Below are 26746 nucleotides of genomic sequence, written 5' to 3'. Positions count from 1 at the left end.
TTGTGAAATACTATTCGAGAAGTTGTAGTTAGTACTAAAACAACAGATGAGATCTAGTAAGCTTTTTTATAATTCCATGGTAGTGTCAAATTCGATAAATCGATATTTATGAAGCATAAAACTACAACTAACTGTAAGCCTGTTCTATCGCTCTCGTTGTCGTAATTGGTGTACTATTCAAGATGTCCTCAGTTTGTGGCCGATTCTCTTAAGAAATAAAAAGCCATTTACTGTTTTATTACTTAAGAATTTTTTATGATTAAATTTAACAATTAATATTATATTACAACTCAAATATGGACCAATATTTTCCTTTTATGGAAATAGAGGAAATCAGTTTATTTCTCAGTCCAACTAAATTAAAAACCTTAGTCCCTATGAACGGTTGGTTGTGTTTATTTTTCTGCTTTGACACTGTCATACTCTAAGCACAAATTTCGCTACTCTATAGAGGTTTCCTTGGCATAGTTAAATGGGTTGGTGCATGACCACCATTCAGTTATGCCGTTGTTTGAAACAGCGTTCATGAAACACCAAATGAATGAGTGTTGTCTCGTGAAGTCCTTTTAACCAGTGTAGAGTCGCCCATAGAGAACGCTTATCTTAATAAGAGGATTTTTAATTCCTCCTTTGGAAAAAGGCGACCTCCAACTTAAGTAATAAGCCTAGGCACACAGCACTGATCAATCTTTTCTTCTATTCAAATCAATGTAGCTAAGCGATGAATCTGTATTCTGGACTTCACGGCAATTGCCAATTTGGCCATTCGAAGCTCTCTATGTGCAGTTCACTCACTTCTTTTGGTTTAATTGAAGTATTATTAAGATTTTAAGATCTTTTGAAGATATTTAATTTAAGGAATGACATTTAATTCTGCTTCCGAGAGGAATTTTGCAATTGCGCGCAGGTTTCTGAAATTCATCGAACCAAATGGATTCTTTTGCGCTTCAATTTTTAGAGTACGTTGATCGCAGTATTTAATGCATTTGCAATTTCATGTGTTGATTGTATTTTTGCTACGCATATTTTTTACTTTTCAAATTGATAATAAAACTGAGGAATTTGGTATCGACTCCTAAAGCTTTGACGACAAAGCGTAAACTGGTTTATTTAAAAGAAACGAGAATAGTACGTAGCGCTAAACTCATACCAACTAAAAAAGAGAAGATTTGCTAAGTGTATGCTTTTTATGTGATTTTTTGTATTTAAATTTCGAATGCATTATCATTTACTATAAAACAATCCATTAGCAAAGTGTAGTATTGGTTTGAGCAATTTGAGTACAAACAGCCATCCATTTGTTCTTGCCACTGTAGGTTTATATGTGCGGTGACTCCTTAAAAGCTAATTCACATGTAAAAATAAATATTATTCCCTCTGTGCGAAGAAGAAGAAAAAAAGAAACAGCTGGTAGGAACAATTCCGCATTCCAGAATTTCCTTTACCCAGTTCCCGCACAATGTAAACACAAATACGCTGTTCAGCATTCAGTTAATAATGCCCAGCTTTTAAGCCGCAGTAATTCCTTTTTATCTACTTAATTAATTGTAATTTACACCTCTTGAATGCCTTCGCCCGGCAATATTTGTAATATATTTTAACATGCAATTCCCACAGATGCTGCTGATTTTTTACATCATTTACATTCATACATACATATAAACTGTGTAGTACATTTGTTTATGATTAAAAATAGGGCATTCCCTATTGTCATATTTATATTATTTCTCATCAACTTAGTTGTCCGCCTACCGTTGGCACCTAGAAAAATTTCACTTTCATTTTTCGCCATTAAAATATGTAAAAAGCTCTAATTTTAATTTTATTACGGTCCGTTTAGTAAGCAGCTTAGTTATAAACACTAGTTAATTAAATGTTGTAATGGATGTTAAATACGATTTATCTAATAAATATTAAAATTGAAAATTATTCATCCAGAATTGGATTTTTCCCACAGGTATTAACAAATAGTAGCACCGGTTTTTTATTATCGTGCATTCAATATTAATTTTATTCGTGTTGCTAGTAATGTTGTATGGGATCCTCATCTGATAAACCCACTGTAGAAGGCGAAGCTGGTTAAGCAGCTGAGAGCGTTCAAAGAAGGCTCCCGTTATAGGAATCAGTGGAGCGCTTCTCACTACTACCCCAACACTTAATATTATATATTCTATTAAATTGTCACGAGTGAGCTGAGAGACTTTTTATGGTCTAGGGCCTCTGGTATTCTCAAAAACTTGGAGTTCATTCTCACTGTAGCTGACTGCTGCACGCTCACGTTGGGACATAGCGGATTTTTCTCTACTTAAATACGCTCAAAAGAAAAATGAATCGGTTGTAGCATCTAGAGTTTGGGCTGAGGGAACCTATTCCCTGTGTCGAACTTAATTAGAAGGATTGTTGGAGGAGTCTTCTTCTTCCAGATAAACATCTCTTTTGTCAGATCTGAATACTTCTAGATACAGGGACATTACAAACATTTGTATGGATCATTAGTTGGCTACGCAAGCAACAAATAAAGTGGTTTCTACATGAAAAGGGAGAACGAGGATTCCTTTGCTTACCTGTTGTCTGTTTCTACAAAGGAGGCTGCTTGTCAGTTCAGTGGGCATTAAGCACGAACGCGAAGTTTTTCTGGGCGATCATGCATTGGCGAAGCTCGAAGCAGCATCTAAGGCCAACTAAGCCGCAACTCTCAATAGTGGTTTGTGATCTAACCGGGCATTGCTCTATACTATAGTTTTCCGTGCGATGAGATTTAATTTCACTTTTAGTCCCTAATTTGTCTGGAGGATGAAATCGAATGATCTGAGAACCTGAGAGCGGATCAGTCTCAGTTTTCAGCTATGCCCACAATCTATCTGGCCACCAACTAGGAGCTGAATCTTATCATAAGCTCACAGTGTGTCTCACATTCGTAGCTCATCTTCCTTCAAATATCGCTTTTAAGGGGCTTACATTTTTTATACTACACTCCTAGGAAGCAGTAGTATGGGTATCTTAGCCATCTATGACATTTATAGTCCCATATTCCCATCTAGGATGCGACCTAGATACTTCGCGTAACTTATTACGCCATCTTCAATTTTTGTGCGATCATTTCTGGTAAGAGTCTTCTCTGGATGAAAAGAATAATGTCCGTCCGTAGGAAGTTAGTAGTCACGTGTTTTGTCTTGGAAAAAATTCTCGAGCTACTCATACAGATATGAGTTTCCTAAGATAGTTTAATTATTGTTAATGCTTCTTCCTTTTAAGTATTCAACGCTCTGTATTATACCTAAGCGAATTTATTGGGTTCAGAAAACTCCGAGCACGGAATGTATTAGGGAAGCTTCAGGAACCATAACTGTTTGTTCACCTATTTAGCAGGACTGAGGAAAATCTGTTGGCCAGCTTAAGGTGGCTTACAGGTTATCTCAACGACTGCATTTGCATCTGCTCTGCAAGGATCTGCTTTCTGAAACAAACTATGCTTCAACAAATTTCATGTGAATGTACATATATCCTTAACTGGACTTTCTCATAAATTTATATTGATTAATAATTTTATAGTTTATCCTATAGCTGTCATTTGGAAGTCTGAAAATGTGTTGGGTTTTGGGAGTTAGGGGACGTGCTACCGACATTCAAAATATTCTCTAGGTCACAGTGGTGTTCCTCCGTTAAGGTGTTACCCAGCGTGTATATATGTATACGAGTTTATTATTTTCTATTCTATTTTAATCAACTCTCTATTTCTGTTAACAATACATTTTCATCTTCAAACAAACGACTTCCTTTCACCTTTGGCACCTGTTCCTTGCTGTTTTAATTTTCTGAATGTGCCAAATTACATATACATATGTACATATGTATCAGTACACATTCCGTTTTCATTGCCTGCGTGCGCTCATGCATGTTTCCTCACGCCTTTAACACTACAAATTTATTGCCGGCGCTCTTTTAATTTATTTACTTTCCAAAAATAAGCAAGCAACAAATGGCAATACCTACGCACCTACATTTACCTGTATGTATGTACTCAAACCCTGAAACGAAAGCACAAAAGAAAGCTGATGGCGGCCGGTTGAAACACCGGCAATAAAAACAACACAATAAGCAAACAGGATGAACAATTTGGAAAATAATTCGGGCAATGTGCATTGAAGCATTGAAAAATGTGCTACTGTGCAGTGATTGTTTTTCGTTTTTTCGCCTTTGAAAATAAACTGCGCTTTAATTTGATTTGTTTACAAAAGCTTTTAATCGAAGCTCATTCACTTTGTTGGTTGACTCGTTTCGACAAAATTGTTGATGCTGCAAATACGTACATATATTTCTACTTACATAAATAGAGGCGTGCCATTTTGCTTATTTTTGTAAACAGATTGAAAATGTATTTAAAAATGTTTTATTTAATCTGCTTGAGATTTCGCAGTGTCGCTTATAATTGTCATTATTTTCATATATACATACTTATATACTATATAGTACTCTAGTATATATATGTATGTATGTGCATACATATGTAAGTATAAAATAATAAATGACTTTTACAAACTGCTAAAAATTCGATATAGTCGCCAATATTTCGACCTTCTCTTCTTGAAAGTGTTATAGCGTTTCGTGTTCATAAATAATTTCGGGCATATGGTAACCTCAGCTGCATTTTTTGAATACTTACTGTCCTTTTTTGTATCACTTTTCCCGCCATAACCAGCTTTATCTCGCTAATAACAGTATAATCGCAGTACAAATTAGTAGCTTGAGGTTGCCTCACAAAAAGTCATCCACGGGTGTGAAACTACATATATGACGTAGATGACTAATTTGAAAGCCCACTTCTCTAGATGAATCCGTCATCAAAGTACGTCGTCCCAATAAAGTGATAATTCCTTACGCTCTAAGCTATTTTGCTGGAACTATTTAGTACTTGGGTTATTAAAAAATATATTAAAGAATGCTGGAGGTCACTCTCGCTTATTCAACAACACAACACCACACTTTGTTGGACCCCCGGCCATTCTGGAGCGGAGGTAAATGAAAGAGTGGGTGAGTGTGTGAGGAAAAGTTCTGAGCTTGACCTTCAGCGAGTGGTAGAGGACATAAGTATTCCTCTAAACGAACTATACACTGCGATTGGCTTGAGCGTAATCGCAGAAACCAATAGAAGGTGGTATCGGACAGTCAGTAGGGTATCCTAAGCGCTCTGGCAGAAAAAAAACCGAAGTGGTTTACGCAACTTAGTGGATAGAAATCAAATGTAGGGCCACCGAGTGTCTTGAATGATTGGTTATAATAGGGCGATCCCAAAAATTGCAAATAAATCGTCCAATTTCAAAAAATGTGTAACTATGGGTACAGCATTGAAACCACACCAAATAGTGATTTTTTCAGGCCGCAGTGGAATCTTGGGAACCTCGCGATAGTTACTATATATGTGCCTCATCGCTAAATATGGTTTTACTGTGAAAATCCGGTTCAGCTTATAGCTGATTTAAGGCACTTTCATTGAAAACGTTGGTTCCTGGTCGTTCATTTTTGCACCAGTTGGATCTTTTACTTGTGTGAGACCGGATCTTTCCTCAAACGCTGCCGCATCGTAAACGGACAGATACGGAGTTTTAGTGAATAATGTCGAATTGACAAATTTATGTATTCTGTCACACATACAAACAGTCCGAAGCAGTCAAATGACGGTCTACGGCTACTGAAATAGTTAAATTTTAAATGTGCATGGATCCACCTACTGTATTGCGTTTTCTCATCTGTGGGCGAAGTGCGCTGCAACTTTTTGCTCTGAATGTGAATTTTGGAAATACATTTTGATAATTTCTAAATTCTACTCCGCTACAAATCTTTGTATAAAGGCATACTGAATAAAAATGCCAAAATCATGTGTTTACTTCCCCAGGTGGTGTAATAGATAACCTCATCGAAAGTTCAATAGGTTTAAGAAATCACCCCTTTCAAGTATGCTTTTTATTTACTAATGCATAAGTTTGCTTTTAGTGAAAATTTCGCGCTCAACGCTATTGAGTAACAGTGGAGGTTATCAGCAGGCCTACGGGTCAGCGTTCGCTTAGATGAAACACAGCTAGACATGTGATCGACAAATGGCTACATATTAAAGAAGCTACATAAACATTAATAAATTTTAATACCTTGTTTTTATATTTTTCTGCTCAAATCAGAAATTGTACAATAATTTTCGATTGGAGTTTTTTGTTAAAGCAAAAACATTCGCAAGTCAACAAAATAAATTAATAAGAAAATTCGCTGGTTTTGATCAACCGCCTTGTCCAAGTTCATGGCACGTTCACATTTAATTACTTATTAATTTTGATTTTGAATTAGTTTCTTTTTTTATTGCAATATTTAATTCAGAAATATTTTAATTTTTGCTAAAAATGTCACAGAAAAATTTGAATATTGGTTTTGCAAGTTCGATTTTCAAAGCTATTTCACCAGTTGTGTTTTTTTTTCAATAACCATTTTTGTATTGTTTTTAAATACGTACATTTTTACCGAAAACATGGCGCAATGTTTTGTTTATTTATCAGTTTACCTCCGGCTGCCTGGCACTCATTTATAATCTTAATAACGCAATCGTGCGCCGGCGCACGCTCCACTAAATTTTTATTTTATTGTAATTGCTTACTACATACCGAACGCATAAGAAATATTATACGTAAAGTGAAATATGCCAGATTTCAGTGCCACCGCTGACAGCTTTGTTTTGTTGATAACTTTGCATATGAAAATAACTAAATACGGAGATGACGCGAGAGATACAGCAATAGATGGATTCGTAATAGGAATATTATTTAGAACTGAACATATATGTACACATATGTGTCGGTATACAGTGAGCAATAAAAGCTTTGGTACATTGTATTTCAATTTTATTTAAGTGCGAGAAAATTTTTAAAGCAACAGCTTTTTGAAAACTGTACTCATTTACCTCTTAAACGGCCAACTTTGAATTGGAAAAGTTTTAACTAAGTTTTATTTAAACACGAACATAAATTTTAAAGCAAAAACTATACAAATGAGAGGTCATTTATTGCTATATTGTTATTGTTGGTTTTGTTGTTGTTGTAACATCATACAATTTTTTACTCGCATTTTTGAGTTACAGTCATGGGTCTTGGACGAATATAAATCCGATTCGTTTCTATAACGTAGACCCGACAATCGTGGGAACGCGAGGTTTTGTTGATGTAACTACACTAACAACAATCGTTTAGAAGAACCAAAGATCTCATAACTACATTTGAAATGAAACTGTTGGTATTAGAACTGGTTATCGGCTTAAGTTCTACCTATATAGGGATTTTAAAGTTCCAAGATACAGTACCTGGCCATTGAATTATGACCGATGATAAAAAACATATTTATGGCTTTGAGAGCGAATAAAAATCAAACGGTTTTAAAGCATTAAACAAGTTTCCATATTTGTTTTTATTAAAAGCTTCTTGACATGTTTGCATTAAAAACAATTATTTTAAACTAATATTTCGTGGCTCCTGCCCTTGCTGTTAAGACGGCCGCAATTTGTTAAGTCATACTGGCTACGCACTGTGATATCTTCATCTTAAGATTTTGGTCATTATACCACACATCTTCGATGTTTTCCTTAAGCTGTTGTATTGTGGTATTATTCCGCTGGTATACTGCCGATTTGAGGTATGCCCAACAATTTTCGATGGGGTTAAGGTCTGGTGAATTGCCAGGCCATGGCAAACCATTATTTCCATTGAATTCAGACAATTCATGCTCATCCTGGGTGTGGGCCATGGAGTTCCATCTTGCTTAAAGGTGTATTCGTCTCTCGCACGCTTCAGGGTTTCTAAATATGGTAGCAAAACGTTTTCCAGCACCTCCAGGTACTGGACAGAGCGCATTGTCCCCTCAACAAAATGTAGCGGACCTGGTCCCTCTGACGTTATACAGCCCCAAACTATAACACTGGGGGGGTGACCCTTGGAAGCACATAATCTTCATAATATCGTTCTCCGGCTCTTCTGCTAACAAAATTAGCTGTTTTTGTGACCGCTTCCAATCGGCATTCATCGCTGAAGATGATCTGTAAGAAGAGAAATACAACCACAAAAAAGTGTGAATGTTCACATCTTCTTACTGCTGCTATTTGACAAAGGAAAAAAATGTTTTTTTTTAAACTTACTTTTTTCCAATATTCTGCGTTGAAGTCTCTGTGCCCAACGTTTCCGCCGATTTCGCATACACGGTGTCAGTTTTGGCTTTTTTGCTGGTCGTCTGCAAAAAAGTCCATTTTCGTATAAGCGTTCTTTCCGAAATATTTACTCCAGATTCCTGAACCTGTCTTAAAATCATCCGGCTTGAAGCATTTCTGTTCCAGAGAACTGTTTGGACAATTTTGCGATCCTGCCTGGTTGAGGTGATGCGTTCTCGGCGACAATTTTGGCGATTGTTTGAAGTTACCGCTAAAATGTTGATGGTATTTTTTAACTTTTTAGCAACATTTACCACAGACGCCTTGGATATTGCAACGGTTCTTGATATGCCTGTACAGCTCAGGTTCTTGGCTTTCAAAAGAACTGCAATTTGTTGCTTTTGTCCCGATGTCAAATCTGACTTTCGGAATGTTTTCTAAAAAAACCGGATAAATTAAAAAAAGGATAATCCACGTGACAAATTCAAAATATATGTATATTTTGTACTTACTGTTGTTATATTTTAGATATATGAATATTCACTATTCAACTCTTTCACTTTTCAGACGATCTCAATTAGTTTTTTTATGCTCTTCCCAAAAGATCGAATTAATTCGCACTGGCACTTGCACACTTAACTTTTCACTTATAAGCAAAAAAACTGATCCTTTTCTAATCGTCGCAGGCCAATTGACCGGAAATTCTTAAAAACATCTAAGAGCAGATTAAAACCCCCTTAATACCCTTTTTTATTTGGAAAAGTCCAAATGAGATTGAAAATTTTACCTGATATTTGAAGTTTTCAGAAAAAATGCCATCGGTCATAATTCAATGGTCAGGTACTGTATGTTCGTGCGATTTTTGTATTATTCTTCCTGATTGGCGCTGTAACTTTCTAGGCGATTTGACCGAGTTCAACAAGCCAGATGATTGTGTTTGTTCCTGTGCTAACGACAATTAGAAAGGCCAAATAAGGCCAAGGCCTTCTTCAACTAGTATTTCCAACTCCAACGCGGAGCAAAGCTTGCTCTTTCACTGTCACTACCAGTCTCAGAAACTTTCAGTGCTGAAGCGTTTATATCCCATCGTTCGACATGTCTTAGCTGGCAAAGCATCTGTGTCTTAATTCGCTTCGCTTAACATAATATTACTGCTACTATTTGCCGAATTCTTAGACCAACTGTCAAAACAAAATAAAAATTTGTTTAGATACTGAAACTAGTTGACTTCTCTCGTGTGTTTATCAGTACCACCTAAAAAAAAATCAATTCTGGTACAAATACCGTTCATTATGCGCCAAGAATATTAAGAAAAGCTTAAGATCTTTAGAGGTTATGTTAAACTCCAGTGGCAACTCAATTTTTTATTTATAGAGATTTCTCTTTAGTAAACTGCTTTAGGGTATATTTGAATGTGATAGAATGCTATGGGGTGGGCCATGTAAAATTTGCTTTTTGAATCGGCTATAAAAAAAAAATTAATCAATATTTTTTCAAACTTTTTATTTTATTTTGAAGATTGAATATTGTTATTTATGAATGAAAAAAAAATATCTTTCAAATGACTGCCACGACTGGCTTTACAGTAGGCCATTCGATCAACCCAGTTTTTAAGCACATTTTCGATTGTTTGGGCTCCAATTTCATGAATGGCAACTTCGATTTCGTGTTTTAAAGCATCAATCGTCTCTGGATGGTTCGCATAGCATTTGTCTTTAACGGCTCCCCTCAAAAAATAGTCCAACGGGCTTAAATCACAGCTCCGAGGCGGCCAATTGATATCGGAATTCAAAAACGGTAACCAAAAACTCCAGTGTAACTTTGGCAGTGTGACAAGTTGCACCTTCCTGTTGAAACCAAATGTCGTTCATGTCATCCTCTTCAATTTTTGGAAACAAAAACTCGTTGAGCATGTCACGGTAACGCTCGCCATTTACTGTAACCGCGGAAGAAGAAGAAGACTCACCACTTTGGAAATAGGTTTTCAATATTTCCCAATTTTGTTCAAGCGTATAGCGTCCCATTTCGTAAATCTTTAAGAAAATTATGAACACATTTGACATGTCATTTGTGTCACCATTCTCAAAAAAATAGGTGGTTCAAAAAGCAAACGCTATATGGCCCACCCTGTATTAGTCCGCATTACTTAATTGGGTTTTCAAACGGACAGTTTTTTTTTCATTTATATGGACAATGGCTAGCTTCATGCAAATCCCGACCCACTTGTGACTATTGTAAGCCCACACACTGAAATGATTTGTTAAGAGTACCGGTCGTAGTAGTAGCCGAAGCCAGTACTTGGCAGCGATTTCCACTTTGTGAAACGTTGGTTCCTTACGAGTTAAGCCTGAAGACGGCAATATTCTATGAATTCGTTTTTGATTACCCTGTATCTATTTTCCAAATACAGATATCCCTCGAGACAAGTAGTACTTGAGTTACACGGAAAAAATGTGACATTCCCTCAAGTTACAAGGCATTTCAGTTACACAGTTTTTTACCAATTTGCACAAAAAGGACAAAATAATAACTATTTATTGGTATAATTAAGTTATGTGGGGAATCCTTTTGCTCCCTGCTCTTGAAAAGTGGGAATATACATATATGACTCTAAATCTGAGTTTCCACTTACACGGTTTCGAGTTACACGGAATCAATTCATCGTGTAACTCGAGGGACAACAACGGCTCTCATTTCAAAGTGTATATTAAAACAGGATGAAAAAAGGAACATTTCGAAAAATAACCCTACTATTGGAACAAATCCAGTTATTTGTTAAATGCCTGATTTTTCTTAAATTATTTCAGCGTTCAGTGATCGTTTTTATATCGCACCTCCTTAAGTCACTTTTTTAATACTCATTATACTTTGATTTTCTACTGCAGATTTCATTTGTTTTACTCATTTCTCTTGTTAATCACATACACATCAAAAATCAAATGAAACCTGTTCTGCAGAGCATCCAATTTTGAAAGTAATCATACTTTATATAGCAATTTTAGCAGCGGCCAATCTTAGAGTCTATTTTGATTTTTGTCTTTGTTTTTTTTGTTTGTTAGAATAATTGCAAACAAGTTTTTAAGCGCGCAGGTCATGTGACCAATAGCTGCCGAATGCAAACAGACACATTTGTGTGTGTATGTGTGGGCTTAGTAGCAAAATAAGCATTCAATTTATTTTAGTTAAATGCCTTTGTAAATTGAAATTCCACAAAGCAAGTATTTTTCTTGAAACGAAAATGAATCCATTATCTCATTTCGGTTAATTTGGAATTCTATAGCTCTAGTGTTAAGCACGCCATGAAGCTAAAACATTTCCTCAACTACTTATGATAATTGGTTTTGTGTTTCTTCTCTTCTGAGTAATTAACCAAGCCTCCTAAAATGATTAAAATGTTAAATTCAGTGGCAGCAAATAAAAGCGGTGATTTTTTATTTTTTTTTAGGTGATATAGGTACACACAGAAATATATGCTAATCGCATCAAAATTCTTTAAAAACATTTTTTTATTTTCATTCAAGTTATAATAATCCCGTATATAATATTCCTATCAGCATTTTATCAGCTCAGGTTCATATCAGCATGGAGAGGTCGCAGAATGTATGTGCATCTTTTACAGGAGAAGTGTATGCAATCACGTTTCGCTGACACTAAACTTAAATTAGTGAAAAAAGTATACGAGTATGCGAAGTAGAATTATTCTCTGAGAAGTACGGCCGACATTACAAATTTTTAATGTAAATCTATATTTTCCATAAAATCAATAAAAAAAAGTTATTACGCTTGAAAACAATTCATCCCTTAATTTTTCGCGTGATTTTGTTTATAACTTCTTTATTATTAATTTTACAATAAAAAGTTTTGAATAAAAGTTGCAGGTAATATTATTACATACAAAAAAAGTATCTTACAAAATTTTCGTAACTCTCGGAATTCACGATATAAACGCAAAAAACCAGTTGCACCCTTATTTCTAAGATGGCGGCCGCAGGACACATCCCCCGACTCCGAAAACGCAAATTTAAGTTCACGGTGATGGGTTTTACATAATAAAACCATAAACTCGCATACTCCTAAAATTACTTACTTAAATCTTCTTTTTACTGGACTATAAGGCATGGATCTATATTTATCTCGATGTCGGTAACCGTTGCAAACAACCGTTATGTGAACAAAATTAGAATACCCTCGTGCGCTTGCTCAGCTATAAAGATTGTCTGAAGTATCTTTTCTGCAGCTCATATGTTACTGCACTTTCTAATTCACTGCAAGGAATTAATTGATTTAAATTTTATTTCAAATAATTTCGTATTTTACAACGATTTCAGTCAAAAACATTAAGAATGATCACCAACTCACCCTACTATATTACAAACTCGCAAATACACCGTGACCTACAAATATCCACTGTTATGCAAGAAATAGAGAAATACGCAAGATCCCACAATCTCAGGCTCTTAGCTCAATCTAACTCCTTAATAACGGAAATTATAGCAAATCCCATCGCTTTCACCCGACTCAAAAGAAAATCCACCACAGATCTCCTCCTTTAGTGGGAAAAAATGAAATGGGTTGTACCACTGGGTGCATCCCGTAAACAACTGAAATTCTCTAGCTGCTAGTTTAAGTTATTCTACAAATATTGCTTAATGTATGTATACAGCTTGTGTTCTTAAAAAAAAATTTCGTACGCATTTATGCACAATTCTTTAAAAAATTTGCTTCTGTACTTACATTCCTAATTTTATGTCCTCTACTTTTAATAAACTTACAATTACATTTGATTATCTTTTAGCCAACTGTTTTGTAACTGGAGAAATAATTGAAGAAGGCTAAGACTTCGACACATTTCATAACATTCGCTTGGATATTAATAAGCACTTTATTTCTTTTTTTTTTTTTTGTTTTGTCTGCACCCTCAAACAGTTTTTTAACAGCAGACTGGTAAAATATAAAATGAAGTGAAAAAATTGGCATTTGGTATAATTATAGCGAGCATCGGATAAAATAAGCTATATAAAATAAAGAAAGAGACACTGAAAAAGAGGGAAAGAAAAATAAAGACAAAAGGAGGGAGAACAAAAATGTAAATAAACCGCGAATTCCAAAGTGTAGCTCAGACCGAGCTCGATATTGACAGGTTATTCTCGGCAGCAATTACCGACTAACAAATTACGACAATAACGAACTTGTTGATCTGAAAGCCGCTAAAAATGTCTGGAACCTAAGGCGCGCCATCAATACTCCTTTACATTGGTAAATCGGACATCAGATATTTGATCGCTAGCAAATTTCTAGAAACCGGTATTCTGTCGAGTTAGTAGCGCTGCCAAAAGCGCAAAATACACTAAACGTTGGGTTGAAAATGTTTCTTATGTATATTGTTGTATCTCCGTGCGTAGAAATTAACGAAATGACTGCGTGGACTAGCATAAAGGAATTAATATAGATGTCGACTTAAATATATCAAAATACTCAGAATGATGAGAAGAGTCGAGGAGTCTATTCGCCCGCACGAGTGCACGATAGCTCGAGCAAAAATTAATATATTTCAATGAAACTTGGTGTTAAATGGTTAAAAAATTTAAAATGTGCGCGAATGTATAAAATTAGGTCCAAATCAAATTAAGAACTTCCTTACCTACTTAATTAGGCTCTATTTATTTATTTAGCAAATTCGTTATTGCAAACAAATTGTGAAGAAGTGCGATAAAGAACACACTATTAACAAAATCGTCAATTATTATGAAGAGCTAAAAATAAGAACAATCTTTCATTTCAACCAGTTTGCTCCTAAGAAGTGGTCGCTCTTACTAAAATATGACAGCCAAACTTTCAGCATAAAGCTTATGTCACATAATTTTTTGGAGCATATCAAGTCTGATATCCGTTGATTCTCATGAGTAAAGAGCAGTCTGCATTGGCAATTTATTATCTGACATATGTGTTAAAGCATGACTGATTGCCAGCTGAGGAGTCGCTCTGAATAAAAAAAAAAACTACGCAAGAATATAAAGGCGATTAACTTTTTATTTACTTATTACGATTTAGAAATTGTGAGCAGTATGCCACCTGATCCGACACATCCTATTATTCCACAAGTATAAACATATAGGTATGTTTATGTATGTCACAAAACTTTATGAAGCTAGTTATCCGAGTATTTTTCAGTTATAAGCTCACTTGTGGGCAATCTTCGAGGTAGTAACTTCTCTAGGGCAAGTTAGCTTTAAAGCAGCTCAGCAATCGCTGAACGAACATTAGAATAAGTAATGTTGTTGTAGGGTTATTCTGACAATCGGTAACTGGGTCGGAGACTGTCGATGGTACATCTATGACTAGCCAACTTCACAGCTCTGTGAACTGATTGGAATCTCAACCGAGCACTATCCAATAGGAATTCATGTGATGAGTTTTAGCCAGGGTTGGGCATAGTGCACTAAAAAATTAGTAATTGTACAATTTAGTTGTAGTGCAACCCTGGTTTTAGCATTGCTTTAAATCCCTATTGTAGTTAGTCAGCGTTTACAAAGACATTAGGTAGATTTACATGTGCACCTCAGTTAAACCTTCTTTTGCGAGACCACGTGAAGCTGAGTGAAGATGACGGCGAATAGTCTCAATACCCAAATAGCAGCAATGTGCCATTCTGATGTTTAATTGGCGGAAAAAAACAAAGTTGGGAATTTGTGAATTTTTGAATATTTGAATTTTTATGAAATGCATCAATGGTATTACTTACTAACTTACTTATGTGTCCTGCTCAAGGGTCACGGACCGAATTAAAGCCGACTGCAACAAGTCTCGCCAGGCGTCTCTTGGTCTTTCCATCGAAGGCATGGTCTTGCCCTACGTCGTTGTCCTCTAAGTTTCCATCCGAATATCTTCTTTACTGGAGCTTCTGCATCCATGCGCTCGACGTGGCCCAGCCAGCGCAAGCGTTGAATTTTATTAGCCCTGAAAAATGATCACTATTACATAATCTTAATCATTTACTAATTAGTTTTAAATTTGTATTATTCAAAATCGGTTTTCCTTAATTTTCTCCTCTCTCCTCACTTCTGTTTGGTGGTATAAAAATGGATTGGTCGTACGTCTTTTTGAATGTCCTTTTCGGTTAGACACATAATACTAACTTTACCTACCCTAACTGTTATCGGCAAGGTTGTCCCCAGTTATTTTGTCTCTTATGAGATAATTCTCTCAGCTATCAGTTCAGGCAATCAGTTCAGTTTTCACCACAATATCTAAATATCAATTATCATTTTCCATTTTCTATGCATTGACACAATCAGCTCTTTGTAATTTGAGCTGGACACTGATCCAGAAGTATTTCAAATCAATTGTCATACATACATACCGGCATAAACATGTATGAATGCCTGCAAGTTAATTGTTTGTAGATATTTCTAACTAATTTCAACACGGATGTAATTCCGATTGCTATGATTAAGTCGGTTATCAGGTTTGCCGGTTGTCCAACATCACCGCGTGTTGCCTTTCGTATATCAAATATAACACTTCCACATGTCAGTGGTGTTACTTAATGCAAGTAGCTACATAAACTTGTACAAGCGAGATTTCCAAGTTAATTCTCATTGTTCAGTAAAAATATTTAACACTTTTCTAGTTTAAATTACGTTTTAATAACAGTTTTGAACATTTGTATTTATATCTTTCATTTTCAATAATAGCTATGGCATTATGACTGTCACTACATATGAACCCGTGTAAGTTCCAACTGACACCATAAAAAATACTAAACGGTGTAATGGCATTTATAGTGCGAGCAGCCAATACTCACAGCACTAAAAATTGGTAAATCTAATGCTGCAACCACAATTTATAAGCCTGTGGGCTAATTAAAATTCAGTGAACCTGTTTGATGAGAAATATTTCAAAAATGGAATATTTAATAAGTTCAGGGTGCATTCCAAAGTAGCAAGAAACCCTTAAAAATAAGATTAGCAAAAGGATGTTGGTAAATCAATTTATTTTTATTACTCAGCTATTTTCGAGTGCTCTTTTAAATCGTTGGCCTAGTTTTGCTACTCCAGCTGTAGCACACGATGTCCCATCCATTTTCATCAGGCCTACTCGTATGCAGGCGCAAAGGTTGTCGGTTAATATGCGATTTATCGAACAGAAAAGTGGAGCACAAGTGTCGATTGGTAATATGGTGGCGCAATAACTAGCAACAATGCGCGATATTCTAACTGCTTTTTGTGTAAAAATCGAGAAATATGTTGTCCAATTATGCACATTTTGTACTATTCCATTTTGTAAACATAACACTTTTTCCACACTGGGCCTGCTTTCAAGATTCACGGTTGCCCCATTTTTGAGATTTTGCCGCAAATAAACCCAATAATTTCGATCTGAAGTTCGGTAGAGGCAAATAGCTACTGTTTTCATTAGAAGTAACGATTTTTAAAAGTCTTCGTTACTATGGAAAGTACCTTGAATATTTTTCTACAGCTTTTTACTATAAGGAGATGGCTAAGAAATTCGAAAAAAATTGTATCTCCTATATTTATGTACACATACATTTTTATATGTGTTTATATATGCACATATTTCTAAATTTTTTAAAAATAAAATCTGACACACCCCTTTCTGGAACTTTCAAAGTGTAACCAACATTTGTTTAATATATGAAAATTTATGTGCATGTAGTCTATTAATTTTAATTCTAAAACTTGTGCCTCCATAAAAACCCTCAAATTAAGCCATGTTCCGCATAAGTATTATATATTTTAAACGTTCAAGATAACTAGTATAAATATTCAATTAGGTACAAAAACGATAATATCTATATTATTATTTTTTTGTATTTTTTTGCTTCTTCTTTCCCCTGAATGAACTCACCCTAGGAAAAAAAATGTTTCGATTTTGACAAGTTTCCTTTTAAAAGGCCACACTGTAGTGATAAATCATTTCAAAAATGGATATATGTTATGTATGTACTGTAGACAGTCAAAAGTGATCTTTATCGTTCGAAAACTAGATTTTGAGAAAAGGCTGTTTATATTAAGAAGCTGAATCCGACTGTTGTGCATTTTCTTGACTTGAAGCTGTTGCTCGAAAGTTGTTGAGGTCTGATTTTGAAAACTAATCGGATTCGTTCGAATTTCGTAATTCGGGCTTTTTCGGCTTCGCGGATCACGAATCTGAGATCAGATTTTCAAAACTCAAAATGACGGTTTCAATATGTTGGTCTAGCTTTGAAAAAAACGATCGGACTCTTTCGAAATTCATAGCTCGGCGTTTTTTCCGCTCCACGGACTACAAATCTAAAATCAGTTCTTCGAATTTAAAAATGCCTAATCAAATATGGCGGTCGAGTTTTGAAAAGAAGTGTTCAGATACGCTCGAAACTTGGTGCTCGGGAGATTCAGATTATAAAATTCAAAGTAGCGGCCGAATATTTAAAAAATAATTTGGGAAAACTGGTTTCAATTTCATAATCGACGATCCCAAAAGCCTCCAGTAACGAATTTTAAGAGAATCTCATAAATGTTGTACCTTTTTTGTTGGACCTAATGAAACTGGAAATTTGCTGGCTGTTTTTCATTGAAAAGAGTGCATTCTTTCTCTCTCAGAACCGCTGACAAAGCATTTACATTTTATTTTCTGTATCGCGTAAATATTGTATTATATTAGCAAATGTCATATTAATTGATAGTAAAATATGTGAAGAAGCTACTAATTTCTCGTGTAAATTTATGGCGTCACCACCAGGTACATGTTTTCACTTCTGTAAATTTATTACCATTAAAATTGCTGTAAAAAAATTCGATTCAGTCAAGATTATTCCTTGCACGTACTGTAGATGTTTTCTCAATTTTATGCCTATGCACAATACCGATTTACATATATCAGATACGTCACATTGCGGACATACACACAAATGTTGCGACCAGTTCGCAAACATTGTATTACATATTGGGTATTGAGTAGTCAACTTTTTCGTAGTGGTTTTTCCTTAATACCTTTATTTTATGGTTATTGCGAATAGCAAATTTGAAAAGATTTCGCGGAAAATCTGAGAAATCATTCCCCAGCAACCTAATATTTTCTACTGAGCTTCTCTGACCTTTAGATTATTGACTCAGAAGCTGTGGGCTTGATTCGAACTTCTCGAGCACATTCATGTGAATGGTGTAGATTTTTCTAAAGCGGTCGCTAATGAGAGGCCAGCGAATATTCAAAGGTAATTGTATAGGGGGGCCATGTAAAATTTGCTTTTTGAATCGGCTATAAAAAAAAACTAATCAATATTTAAAAAAAATTTTTTTTTTTTATTTTGAAGATTGAACATTGTCATTTATGAATGGCAAATAATATCGTTCAAATGACTGCCATGACTGACTTTACAGTAGGCCATCCGATCAACCCAATTTTTAAGCACATTTTCGATTGTTTGGGCTCCAATTTCATGAATGGCGACTTCGATTTCGTGTTTTAAAGCATCAATCGTCTCTGGATGGTTCGCATAGCATTTGTCCTTAACGGCTCCCCACAAAAAATAGTCCAACGTTCTTAAATGACAGCTCCGAGGCGGCCAATTGATATCGGAATTCAAAAACGGTAGCCAAAAGTTCGAGTGTAACTTTGGCAGTGTGAAAAGTTGCACCGTCCTGTTGAAACCAAATGTAGTCCATGTCATCCTCTTCAATTTTTAGAAACAACTCGTTGAGCATGTCACGGTAACGCTCGCCATTTACTGTAACCGCGGCTCCTCGCTCATTTCCGAAAAAAAAAAATGGCCCGATGATGCCGCCAGACCAAAAACCGCACCAAACAGTGACTCGTTGTGGATGCATTTGCTTCTCTACAGCAACGTGTGGATTTTCTGAGCCCCAAAACCGACAATTTTGCTTATTGACGTAGCCACCGATGTGAAAATAAGCTTCATCAGAAAAGAAGAAGACTCACCACTTTGAAAATAGGTTTTCAATGTTTCCCAATTTTGTTCAAGCGTATAGCGTCCCATATCGTAAATGTCAAACCTTTAAGTAAATTATGAACACATTTGACATGTCATTTGTGTTACCATTCTCAAAAAAATAGGTGGTTCAAAAAGCAAACGCTATATGGCCCACCCTGTAGTTCGCAGAGATACGTATGCACAAGTGGGTTATGATTTTAATTTACCTCATGATTTTCTTTTAATTCCTTGGATTTTTTCTTTAATAGAGTAGGCACTGAAACGAGGAGTGCTAAGGCTCTGGAGGTAGTATTCTGCATACTCTTAACAACTATATAATCCGCAAGAGATCAGATCATAGGAGTGCTTATACTCGTACTATAATATTCTTTTGCGCTTTCATGCGTAGTTTCGTATTATATTTCACACCTACCTATATTTCCGATAGTTTATAGGCCACTCTGCGCGGATTTAAGGTTATTTTTTTTCAAGTGCAGAAGTAAAGATATTCTTCAAGATTTTCCGAAGATTTAATTTAACCGGCAAATACAACTTTTTTTTTGTGAGTAGGCATTATTTGATAGTGTGGAAAGCTTCTGGTCCACGAAATTTCCTTTTTACTGCCTATTAACCAAACATAATTTTAATGAAATATATTCTTATTATAATTAGTCTAACAGTACACCTACATATGCACATGCATAGAAACATGCAAATATGTCTATGTGGTCAACTTAAAATACCTGTTCTGGAAGTTTAGTTCGCTGGCAAACATCGATAACGACAAACCGTCGTTTCTCACTGCTTTCAACAATTCTTTTGCCAACTCTTTTAATAGCAACAAAAAATTATGATAATAAGAAAATATGTAGTCATGTGCTCAAATACGTATTTCCAAGTACATTTCAGTGCAGTTGGTGTTGTATATTTTCGTGAAACTCACTATAGATAGCTTGCTGTCTGTCTGTCTGTCTGCCAGTCTATGCGCGACTTAAGATATTTATTAAAAATTCTAAAAACTTTATAATTATAGCTACAAAATTTCGAAAGTTTAAATACTGTTATTAAAGATATACAACAAATAGATAGTGAGTGAAAATCACCATGAGTGAAATCTGTGATTGTCTGTCAAGGTGAAATTGATAAAGTAGGCATACAAAAGGCATGCACTTGGACGGCCATTATTAGCATTAATTGTTCAAATCGGGATTTCGGGATATTTTTAATGTAATCTGGGAATACTAAGATTCTTAATCTTAGGTACTAAATTCATTGAGAATGACATAAGCAAATTTTTTGGCTAAAAACGAAACCTGGTTAGCAACATTTTTCGAAAAAAAAAACAAACTAAATTGAATATTAAAATAATTGCTAACTTTATTTATTTTTCGAGCTCCATCTCGATTGCGCAATGCAGTTTTTTATTGCATTGGTTTTGTTAGAGGTGAGTAACATATTTTCTTGATCGAACGTGCGATGTTGCAAATATTTCCGAAATGTTCACTTAGAACGTGATGCTATTTTATAAAAGGGCCAATTTTTACTCCACTCCATAAAATAAATAGAATAAATTGCATGTGACCAAAAACTCATGTTTTCGTGAATTTTTTTAATTTCTCTTTTGACTAAAAGTATTGTAATATTGCAAACTTATACTGTTTTACATTTAAAATATGTTTGGAATTCTAGCAAAACAATGAAAATTGAGTATTTAAACCGTGGTGTTAACTGTTTTTTTTTTCCTGCTCACTCCGCTCAGTAGCATAGGGCCTTGACTCTTTTATCGTACACGGTTCTGGGCTTTTGTTTTTACGCCGTCCCATGTGATGATGGCATCTGCTAGCTCGTCGACTTTCTCCAACTATTCATTGGCCGACCGCGACCTCTGCTCCCTAGCGCGTTCCAGTCCAGTGCCAGTCTCGTGTTGCTAGCTGGTGGTTTTTTATGTGTGTGACTTATCCATCGCCACTTTCTGCGTTTGATTTGTCATAGGATGAGGATGGGTTCCTCTTTCTTTAAGGATCGTTCCAGCGCATTGTTCTTTCTTACATCACTTAAAAGGCTTCGAACGAAAAACATCGATGTGCAAGTTAAAGATGCATACTACATTCTGAAATGGGCAATAAAACACATTCATCTTGGTTGGTTGCACGGCAAGAAACGTACACATTTTTAAAATTGGATGAATATAAACTTTATTTGGATGAGAAGTTTATTCGAAATATTTCCTACATTTTGCACGTAGCATAAATTGATTTGTCCTAAAATGTATTTAAAGTGATCCCGATATTTTCGGTACTTAAACACAATGAGATCTTGCAATCCCGGAACTGACATCCCTAGCATTCATAAATATGGGTGGAACTGAGTGCCATTTCTATTCACAAGCCTCCACAGAAACATGGTCTATGTTACTCTTTAATTAACAGATATTAACCCAGACTGCTCAGCCGCCAATTGTGTGCAGCAGCTGCAAGCTTGAAAATGTATACAATGCCTACATACGTATGTACATAGCAAAAGGTGTGCGATGCATCGCTGCAGCTCAGCAAACGTAAATGCTTTGCATTCTGCAAACATTTCGAAACCAAATACGCATAGAGAGCAAATAATAACTCTAGAAAGTCAACAGGCAGCGTGTTAACAAGATAGCCGGGGAAAAAGGTACCTAGAAAATACACACAACACCAGCAAGTACGCCATATTGTGGTGGGTGTGTCTGTATGGCAAGTGCAGCCAAACATAGTTTCACGTGCGTTAACACTTTTATGTTGCGCCAAAGAACTGAAACGGCGCGAATGCCGACCGCTAAGCTAACGTCGCCCCAACATCACCACTAACGTTCGCTTTGACGCAACGGCCTTACTGGGTTGGTGGCAAGTTGGCTTGCAAGCTGGCTATTTTGCGCACAGCTCTAGTTCACTAAACAGTTGGCCCATTCGTTCAACGAGCCTGCACTCTGCTTGTCTATTCATTTGCCGTATATTGAATTGATGTCGAATGCGCACCATGGCAGTCACGACGCCAGCAGTGACGTCGGCCACCATCGCTGTCGCTGTCGCTGCTGATGAGCGGCGACGAACCAGTGAAGTTTTCGAAAACATTTCATTTAGTCACAATTTGTGCTTCTTATTATTCACACGTTCATTTTTACGATCGGCGGTTCGCGACGTTCGATCAGAGCAACCAACAAAACGTTCAAGTCTTTAAAAAAAATCTCTGAATTAAAAATTGAAATTTTTGTTTTTGTTCAATACAAAAGTGAGCCTTAAAATAGTTGATCAACTTTCTGAATGCTAAGCAAGGAGATTTAAAAAATTGTTTCACCACTTTTCCATTCAAAGCAAGTTTGGGCAACTGATACTCAACCTACGGGCTTGCATACAAAGTTGTTCGTTGATTTTGTGAGTTTTTAGATAAACAGCGAAAATGTGACTGCTTTCAATAACGAAAAGGAGAAAAAATTTTGGCAAAAAAGTGAAATCAAAGCAAAAAGGAATTGATAGCATACGAATTGACAAATAACTAAGTTGTCATAAAAACATTTAACATTTTATGGGCAGAAATGCACAATTTTAGCACTTAATTAAAAAACAAACAAAGCAACAATTTTTTTTAAAAAACGTAATTTTTTTCTTAATTTTTTTACTGATTTTACAAAAATTATTATTTTTTGCGTTACATTTTGCCCGAGTTAAAATCGATAACTATTAAATTGCAATAATAAAAAAAAAATTGCAGCTTATTGCCACATACGAGTGTACAAAAAAATCTTTATATAAACCACATACGTGTCTCTCGTGTTTTAAGTCAACAACAATAAACAAAATTGTGTAACTGAATTCATATCTCAGCGTAAAATCAGCCAAGATGAGTTGCAATCAAATCGAGCCTCTGCCAAAAATAACCAAATTCGATATGCCGCCGGCGAATAAGCCAACGTCACAGAAGCTAAATGCCAAGGCGATAAAGCTGTCGAAGATCGCCAAATACATTAAGAAGAAGGTAAAAAAAAAAACCTTTTGAAATAAGCGCACTTATTATTTAATTGATTAATTCTAAGAAAAAAAACTTTCTAAGAAAAAGTTATTTTGAATTGTAATTTTAGCAAAAAACAACTGAATATTAGGCAGGACAAGAAAAGCAGTGTTTTTATGGTAGAAAATTGTTTTTAAAAAGCAACCCTATTTGATCTAGTAACAAAGCGCTTTCTGATAATTCAAGACTTCCTTTGTTTAAAAATTTCGCGCACTGAAATATTAATCTAACTAACGGTTTTTCGCAGCAGTAAAACTTAACATTAAAAAAACGTAGGTTCGAATCTCGGTGAAGCACCAAAATGAAAAAAAGTTGTTTCCTTGGAAGCCAATGGCCGAGGGTATTTCTGCTTATAAGCTGGTGCGTTGTCCTGTGGGAGATATTCTATTTCTCCGCCATACACAGTCACTGTTGCTTCATGTTGGCACATAGTCGATAAATGGCTCATTTTACTCCTCTCCAGATAATCGATTGGAAGAACACCCAAAAATATAATAATTTCTTTTTTCTTCAGCTTGAATTCATCATCATTCAGTAAATAATTAGTTCGGTTATTGGCCTCTGGTGTTAGATTAGGTTGATTTATGTGGTTGCCATTTCGCTCACGCTTACGAAATGGTGCATTCGGATTGTGATTAAATATCGCCAAAGACTCCTTTGAAGTCACCGCTGATACCTGGCATACACGTAATCCACATAATTAGCTTACAGCCTCATCAGACCTTCACTCGTGGTGTTGATCGACCACTTCTGTGGTAACTTCAATCAAGGAACTAGAACGTGCGACTAAAGTTGATTAAACCAGTGGGGGATGATTCCAATTCATTGTGATATATGGGCTTTCTTGTAGCATGTTATCAAAGTTCTGCCTTGATCGATTAAACCTTCATTCCCCGCCGTCGATGTCATCAAACTAGCGGTTTCGATGATGTCGAACCAAAATGAAATGGGTGTTAAATAATTTGGTTTAACCGTTTAAGTAAACCTGTCATGCGAGGTTCATCCATAAACCAAAATACGCTCCAATATTGGCCGACCGTTACGAGGTCGACCGCTATTAGGAAAAACTTTCTGATGATTTGTGTATGCAAAGACAAGTGTTCAGCAGTGGCTGCGCAATAGAAACAAATGCTTATAACTATAAAAGTGGATGCCTTCCAGACTAACGTTACCGAAGATAATACTTGTCCAGAGGGTCGATTTTTTAACGAAATATTGGCCGTTCTCGGGTAAGAGCCATCATTTCATCAATGTATAGTATGCATGTGAAAATTTGGGTTTTCCAAGAGAACTTGCACTTTGCAGGCCCCTAGTGAATTCAGTTTTACTCCCTTACTTTAGTTTTCAAGAGTACAGTGCAGTTGCTTGAGGTCGTTACCTGCCAATTTGTGTGTCTTTGGTAGCTTATTTGTGCACTAAAATTCTTAAATTTATTTTAATTTCTTCTTTTACCTTTTCAAAGTTAAAGTTGCACAGTGGCAACTAGTTGCAGACATTTCTAGACCACCCAATATTAAGGCACTTTGTTTTCAAATATTTTTCATAATCCACTTCACGAATATTTCACTAGAATATTCTGAAGCAAAACTATTTATCCACTTTTGTTTTTTCTTTGTTCAGCTATTTGAACAAAATTCTTTGTTGACTGCTTCTCTCTTCATATAATTTGTATGTGTTTGGCTTTAACAACCTTCTGTTTTTCTAATATTTTTGTTTTTTCATTCTAAATACATTCGCGCACATTTTTCATATTGATTTATTTTGCTTTGTATTTTTTTCGATTTCTATATTCTTTGTTTTTATTTTATATGCTTCACTTTTATTAGATATTTCATTTATGGTATTCTGCTTTTTCTATAAATCTGTTTCTAAGTTTTGTGTATCTTTCACTTGTCATTGCTGGCGATGAGTCTATTTTCTAATTGTATACCGTTGGCATGTGTTCGGTCGTCCAATATGTGCCCGAAAAGTGGATCGCATAGAAACTTAAAGGTGTTGTGAATTTATTTAAAAATACACAAAATAGTACCGTTAAATGTTTACTGTTATTTAACTTTTTTTTGGAAATGAATTTGAATATTTTACTTTGAAATTTGTACCAAAACGTCGCATCAAAGTGAAAGTTGGCTGAAATTTTTTTACGAACCAACTTTTTGATCGTCGAGTTTTGCTGGCGTTTAACAATAAATTAAAATTAAAGAAAAAATATGTGGATTGCTCACTGAAGCAACGTAATTAAAAAAGATGTATAATATATAGATATATTTAGTGAATGAAAACGCATTTTTTTTTTTCAAATAATTTTATGTGCAGCAAATTTGTCACGAGAAAGCAAAAGAAAAAACAAAACAAAAAGCAAAACAAAACATATTGAATAGTAATAAATACATAGACTGTTGTTACTGTTTTGAAGCCGCAAACACATAATTTGGTACATGTGCGTATGCATGTGTGCAGTAATGAATAAAGAACAGATTATTACAAAAAATGGCGCATAACAAAAATGTAATTATATTATTTATGCTATGTTGTCGTTTATTTCATATGACATACTGACATATTTACTTATTTTAAATGGATGCGATAAAATGTAAAAAAACAAAAAACAAATAGAAAACAACTGCAGGTAAACCAGTTTACAATACACACATATTTGCATATATGTGTGTGTAATCACATATTTGTACTTCAGTACAAATGCAAATCGGTATCTGCATGCCATGTCATTTCTTATTTACAATATCATTTTTTGACAAAGCCTTTATGAATTCTCCCTCGAGTCTCATGCTTTCGCGCACCGGACGCCATCGGACGTGAGCCATTAGCTGCGAGTAGATTCCGATTCTTCTGAAATGTTCACGCTCTTAATAAAAAATTGCATATTCGTACGATTTGTTATTTTCAATAACACATTGCACACTATCACCGGTTTACTTGTACTACAGTAGTGGCAAACCAAACACGAACACAACTTTTCAAAATTTGATATATAAAGTTGCAGAACACAAAGCGACAAGAAAAAAACTTTAAATAGAATAAGCATGCTGTTGAATTGACCTTCAAGCCATATTATGTACGGTTACGTTGACAGTTCTTCAAGCAGCCCAAGCGCTATCTCCGAATGTATTTCTGCCACAAAAAAGCTCCTCGTAAAATAAACCACCTTCCGTTCGTAGTCTACTTAAAACTGTAGGTCACTCCATTTGCGGAAAATATCAAGGCGCACACTACACATAGGAGGAAGAGCTTGACCAAACTCTCAAAAAGGCTGTAAGCGTCAATACTATGACTATTGATGGTAAGGTCTGCCATGCCATAAACCGCACCATGTAGTCAGCCTTGGTAAAGGTTTTGATACTTGGTCGAACATTTGTGGATTGTGTTTGCTGTAGTAATGCCAATTTTTCTTGTTCACATACCTACTCGGAAAAAATTGGCCTCATGCGATGGCGACTAACCTCACGATGTGTTTTTACGTCTCAACCTGAATTCGATAAAATTTCTTGAATATTTTCCACACGTTCGGCAAGCGTGAAACGATGCATAGTCAACCTTGTTAGCTTGAAAGTTTCTAGTCCTAGTATTGGCTCTAGTACTACATA

The 26746-nt window shown here is 35.5% G+C and overlaps 1 protein-coding gene across 13 annotated transcripts in view; it reads left to right on the top strand.

The window, feature by feature from the left end:
• The window catches only part of LOC128871750 (TLD domain-containing protein 2), a 319890-nt gene that overhangs the window by 228702 nt on the left and 64442 nt on the right, over positions 1-26746 (top strand). The window contains exon 1 of one of the 13 annotated variants that reach the window (XM_054113790.1): positions 22794-23111. The exons of 11 other annotated variants lie outside the window; for them this stretch is intronic. In XM_054113790.1, the coding sequence (XP_053969765.1) occupies positions 22977-23111 (135 nt within the window). In that variant the 5' untranslated portion in view covers positions 22794-22976. Of the gene's footprint in view, positions 1-22793; positions 23112-25112; positions 25137-26746 lie in introns of those variants that run through there. One more of the 13 variants, XM_054113791.1, reaches the window with a different exon arrangement.

This window comes from Anastrepha ludens, chromosome 2 (assembly GCF_028408465.1).
Source record: "Anastrepha ludens isolate Willacy chromosome 2, idAnaLude1.1, whole genome shotgun sequence".
Lineage (NCBI taxonomy): Eukaryota > Metazoa > Arthropoda > Insecta > Diptera > Tephritidae > Anastrepha > Anastrepha ludens.
This window is presented reverse-complemented; position numbering and strand designations above follow the sequence as displayed.